The sequence below is a fragment of the Ovis canadensis genome, chromosome 3 (assembly GCF_042477335.2).
Source record: "Ovis canadensis isolate MfBH-ARS-UI-01 breed Bighorn chromosome 3, ARS-UI_OviCan_v2, whole genome shotgun sequence".
NCBI classification, from domain to species: domain Eukaryota; kingdom Metazoa; phylum Chordata; class Mammalia; order Artiodactyla; family Bovidae; genus Ovis; species Ovis canadensis.
In genome coordinates this window covers 160,587,046-160,593,045 of record NC_091247.1, presented here as the reverse complement: position 1 = coordinate 160,593,045, position 6,000 = coordinate 160,587,046, and the positions used below count along the sequence as shown (strand labels likewise).

The 6,000-nt window shown below is 39.8% G+C and overlaps 1 protein-coding gene across 2 annotated transcripts in view; it reads right to left on the bottom strand.

Annotated features, from left to right (window-relative positions):
• Positions 1-481: 481 nt before the first annotated feature.
• Positions 482-6,000, bottom strand: part of WIF1 (WNT inhibitory factor 1) — an 87,795-nt gene continuing 82,276 nt past the window's right edge. For both annotated transcript variants that reach the window (XM_069584722.1, XM_069584721.1), the window contains 3 exons: positions 5,289-5,384; positions 4,681-4,776; positions 482-1,335 (listed from right to left, as the gene is read on the bottom strand). In XM_069584722.1, coding sequence (XP_069440823.1) covers positions 1,214-1,335; positions 4,681-4,776; positions 5,289-5,384 — 314 coding nt within the window. In that variant the 3' untranslated portion in view covers positions 482-1,213. The remainder of the gene's footprint in view (positions 1,336-4,680; positions 4,777-5,288; positions 5,385-6,000) is intronic.

Genomic DNA, 6,000 nt, shown 5'->3' with positions numbered 1-6,000 from the left:
TATCTTTTTGAATTATGGTTTTCTCCAGATATGTGCCCAGGAGTGGGATTGTGGGATCATGTGGTAACTCTATTTTTAGTTTTTTAAAGAATCTCCATACGGTTTTCCGTACTGGCTGCATCAATTTACATTCCCAGTTGGTAACACTTTCATTTGTAATATTTTCACACCATTAAAAGAGTCTTCACTAATGGGATATTTCACATATTCTAGTTAGAGAAGATTTTTTAAAAGAAATGACAACAAGCTGGGAGCTGACATAAATAGGAGTGTTACAAGCTCTGACAACAGAGTGCAGTGTGGCCTGGCTGAAGCAGAGACAGAACTGGGAGGGAAAGATGAGGCTGGAGAGCTAGTCCAGAGTCAGGGAAAGAATGTCTTCTCTTTTTTATGATTTTGCAAAGTTTTAACTTCTATTCAATTGCAACCAACTTTATTTCCATAAACTAGCACATGCGAAGACCACTCCATACCACACTCAGAAAACTAAAGCAGCATCTTTATTTTATACATACAAACAGTATAAAATGTTTTTGTAAGAGCTGTGTTTTGTTTACAATATATTATATTGCTTCAAGCCAATGCCAACAGTTCATACATATATTCCCTATCTTATTGTGTTTACAATATATTATATCATTACATGTCACTACCACAGTGTTATTTCTTTCTCTCTCTTTTTTAATACTGAATTCTCTGGAATCATGGTAAGGTCAGGGTAAAGGTAAAATGTATTGTGAGTTTAAGGGGAGTTTTAAAAATGTGACAAATGTCTAAATACATGACAAAATAAGTTGAAATGCTAAGACTTCAGCACTTTTAACTGCTTAATCCAAACCTTTGTGATTTATGCTTTTTTGTTCCATTTATCTTCTCTAATGTTGCCCAGCCCCTCAATACCAGGAGTGCATTGTACTTTTGGCAATTATCTGCCAAGTACACACTGAAAAGACAAAAATTTAACCTGAACAACTGACATAACATAAAGTTGGTCCCAAAGCACTTAAACAAGAAAATCTATACCATTATGCTACAGATGTACTTAGAAAACTTAAAAGGAAGAGTAAATATCAGCTCAGTAATTTATAATAAAGCTAATAAAATTCAGGCCAGTATTCTTAACTGTAATAAACATTACTTGAACATTGAACACATGAAAGGTTAACAAAGGCTATGAACTTGGTGTAACTTAAAATGTTTCAGATGTTGAAGTTCACCAGATGTAATTGGATTCAGGTGGGTCCTGCCGCTCCTCGGCCTTTTTAACTGAAGGCGTGTGCTGCCTGAGCTGGGCGCCTGCTGGCCTCAGGGCATGCAGGAGGCTGGCTCCATACCCTGCAAAATTATTCACAGCTTAAAAGAAAAGAAACTACAAAAACAAGCTCTTCAGATTCATTATTCACCATTCAAATAAAATCCATTTTCCCTTTCCAACCCAGAGTGAAAGACCACAGTGACCACAAAAAGCTACCTGAATGATGAGATGTTACAGGTTCAAGAACTCTTTTAAAAGAAACTCATTTTGCTAACTCCATCAAATCTGGCTTCCATTGAATCTCTGATTCACTATATATTTTGGTCATGCCACGCTTGAAGCAAACTCGGGATGAATGTTATTGAATGGAAGGATTTTCTCCATCCAAGGGCTTGTAAGGATCGAGCACTGAGGTCTCATTGCAGGAGTGCTTCTGCAGAGAATGTTGTCATTGATCCTTTCATTGCCTTGCAAAACCACCCTCCATCATTATTGATCTAGTTCAATAATAACAACCCCCATTCTTCATACAGATCACATGATTAGGCATGGCTCTTGCATTTACACAAAACAGGAATTTTATAAGAATTAAGGACTTCCATAAGTCAGACAGAGAAGGAGAATTATTGCATGACATCCCTTGTATGTGGAATCTAAAAAGAAATGATACAAACAAATTTACTTACAAAAAAGAAAGAGACTCATAGACTTAGAGAATGAACTTATGGTTGCAGGGGGTGAAGGAGAAGGATGGGTAGAAGGGATAGCTAGGGAGTTTGGGATGAACATGTACACACTGCTATATTTGAAATGGACAACCAACAAGGAATACATAACACAGGGAACTCTGCTCAATGCTATATGGCAGCCTGGATGGAAGGTGAGTTTGGGGGAGAATGGCTACGTTTATATGTGTAGCAGAGTCCCTTTGCTATTCACCTGAAACGATCACAGCATTGTTTATTAACTGGCTATACCCCAATACAAAATAAAAAGTTCTAAAAAATGAATCAATCTAAAAGAATTTAGGAAAAGAGAAGCGTTTAAAAAAAAAGTACACCAGTACACATTATTAGAGAAGGGTTAGGATTTGAACTGACTCCTTCTCAGTGGGCTTTTGTGAGCTTTGGTCAAGATGGGTGTCTACTGATACCATTTCCAGTTCATCGTAAGAGGAGTGTAACACAATAATACAATGTGAGTTGTGAGTTACACAACTCAAGACTTCTTTTCATATTACTTATGGACTTCTGAAGATGCCTGGGTCACTGACTCATTTCTGCTGATTTCCTGGAACTGATCTAAGACAGCAGTTAAAAATCTGCCTCCATCTTCCTGTCCATTGGAGTCAAGTTTGGCATTTCATTTGTTCCCTGCGGTTTTTTAATGCAAGCATGCCATTAAGCAACTGCTGAGAACAGAATACTTTGTTCCTGAATGCTTTTCTTTGAATTGTCAGCATGTAGGCTAGTAGCTCATGGACTCCACCAAGACAATGAGCCAACAGTCCCTACCCTTCTGCTCACCCTGCCACCCATGAAGCCCAAACCTCCCTGGTGAGGCAGAGCCTGAGCCAGGAAGTCTGTCTCCAGTATCCTCCTCCCAACTCAGATGTCTGGGTGCCTGGGACCTCCCAATGTGTCGCCTCACTGGGAATCTGTTCTTAGCAGAATTCGGTGCCTCACAGCTTCCTTGTCATCTCCTTTTAAGCAAAATTAACCTCATTCTTTCAGCCTGATTCTCTCAGCCAGTGTACACAATGGCTGGGGGGCCTCTCCTGTAAAACAAGCTTGCATGTTAATCAAGCACCAAGGCATCTTCTTGACATGCATGCCTGAATCTGAAGGCGGCAGAGATGACAAAAGCTTTCAGCAGCAAAGGCTACAAGTGAGGGTGCTACTGGGGCTGGGAGACCTGTCAGAACTGCTCATCTAAACTGCGTGCATGAGGGCCTCTCACTCGCCTTCTTGGAATGGTTAATTTTCTATAGGTCTTTTACCTGAAGGAAGGTCCCCTTCTGCCCCATTTGGTACCATTCCATCATTCCCACCTGGGTAAAGGAGCCATTTTCCAGAGGAACTCCACTTTTTGTTAAGCTATGTCCACCTGAAGTCAATTCAATCTACCATCCACCCAAGGCAATGGTGAATAAAACGCTCAGATCAATGGCTCAGTGTAGCCTAGGCCAGACACCAATATACTTTAAAACAAACAAACATATAAAGCTACACATAACTGGTTTTATACACATCAGAATAGTGCAATGTGTGTTATAAAATATGTACAAAAAGTAGGAATTAGGGATTGAGATATATAACTATACATATAAAATTTCTACATAAATGTAATAAAAGAACATACAATTATTTTTTATGTCTTCAAACTAATATTTTCCCTTAGCACCCAGATGAGTATCCACATTCACTGGGCTATATGCATCACCCTTTGGAGACCACTGATTTAGAAAAACACCTGATATGAAAGTGATCTGTTCACTTTGTGTACATTATTTTGGGAACAACTTGATAGGCACAGTGTGGACTTCTATTAATCAAGGGAACTGCATGACTGAATGAAGCCTTCCTTTGCCCACAGAAAGTAGCCAGTGGGTCCATCCTCAGCAGATAGAGTTCAAGCTACAGGATGAACCTGCAGAAATGCATTATTTTTTTCCTTCACTTGCTGATTGACTGCCCCTCCCTCTTGAATCTGGGCACCACCAGGAAGGATCTTTTCCGTCTGTTCACTGGTATGTTTCCAGTGCCTGGATTCATGCTTAGCACAGAGACGATAGCAATCAAAACAGAATGACTGAATTTAGCAACTTTAACTTTTATTTTGTGTATAAAATGGACCAGTGGTTTATTATCCTATAGCTAGTCCATTTTTGGTGGTCAGTAAATGTGAAAAAAAATACAACTCCACGTTAACATCTCTCCTGTACTTCACAGACCTTTTCTCTCCCTCGAAAGAACCCATTTAAAGCATCCCCAAACCAACGCAGTGTAAAGATTTTACAAAGCAAAACTCTTCATGTTCTAATGCTCCTTGATCAATCCTGAACGATAAAATGAGAACCATGTAGCTACTGATCTACATTTGATTTAGAAATCTTACTTTTACTCATTTCTATCATAGTTAACATACCATATTACCAAAGCAACCTGGAGTACTAATTTAACCTGGAAAATATTTGTGGTGATATTTTACAGATGTGCTGGTATTTTATAGTGATGCTTTCTTTCCTCTGCACTCTAAAGCTTAGAGAGTTCTGGCGGTAGTGGGGACCACTGGAGAGAGCAGGAAGAGGAGAAGTTGGTTTTATGCAACGGAAAGCAGAGTTGAGTTATGGCTTGTCTGTCCTGGCCTTTGGGGCCAGGAAATAGACATGCAAGAGTCTGGCTCCCCAGACAGTTCCCACTCACTTTTATTGCAGTGTCTCCCATGCCAGCCTTCCTGACACTGGCATTTGTTGGGTTCGTGGCAGGTTCCGTGTGTGCCGCAGCCGGGTTTGCAGACAGCTAGAGTCAAAGGAGAGAAATAGAATGTTTCCTGAGCTTTCACTGGTTAACAGAATTACGCAGCTATCTTTCCTGCAGTTCTTTCGAATGTGTTCATTTTGGCTTCATCCCTTCATGTGTTTTTCTAAGTTAATCTCCAGCGAGAAGTCAGTTTTGGACTCTTTTGAGTCAGTCCTGGAAGTGATCTAGACTTGATGTTTCCCATTGACAAAAGACACTCAGGAGGACTTTGAAACTGCCAGGCAATGGAAGTTTATCTTCCTTAAGAAAACTCCTAATAGTTAAAAAGTTTGGTGGTGTGTGCAAATGTGTCTAAGTTTTTTTTTTTTTACATGCATGGATTTCACACGTCTTTGGTCTACCTCAAGAAACATAAATGTCAGTGAAGAAAGGTTAATTGTGATGCCTCAGCAACATGCAGTAGGTACAGAAGTTAGGAAGTAAGAGAGAAGAGATCCCTGCTAGTTTAACTACCCCAGAACATAGGTCGGCTGTGTGTACAGGGTACTTACGCTTTGAACAGAGGTCTCCTTGGTAACCCTTGGAGCACTTGCATTTGTTTTTACCAATGCATTTGCCTCCATTTCGACAGGGCTGTGGGCATTTGCCTGAAACAGAAGAATGCAAATAAGCAAGGAACTCTGTTCTCCTTTCAGAGGCAATTACATTTTTTCAAAGGAATTGCAAGGCTTTGAGAGGATCAAAGCTTTTAAGGGGCAGTTATTTCCACTTATTTTGGATCAACCCTGGCTTTATTACTGTTTGAGCTTCATTTTGGGGACAAATAGGCTCATATTTTTACTTATAATTTTGGATGTGAATCTTCCACAATGAGTATTGTTCAAATGCTGTATTTACGTCACTTTTTTGACAATGTTTTAACTGATTCATAAAAACTTGTAATTTAAGATATATTAAAAGTGAAGATATGGCCCCCTAAGTGATCTTTCCTCTGAGTTCTGATTTTTGTATGTCACTATTTCTGAAAGCAGGTCTATACCTAGACATGATGACTTCTGCCTTAGCCTAGGATTCTCCAGAAATCAGGACCCGCCTGCAGAGTTTATTTGGGGAAGTGATCCTTGGGATGAGGAATAGGGGGTAGGGAGAGTCAACAGCAGAAGAGAAAAAGCCAACACAAAAGTATGTTTGTAGGTTGTTCATCACTACAGGCAACTGGGCTCTATTCTGCAGCATCTTTCTGAGGAGTCAGGTAGATGGACT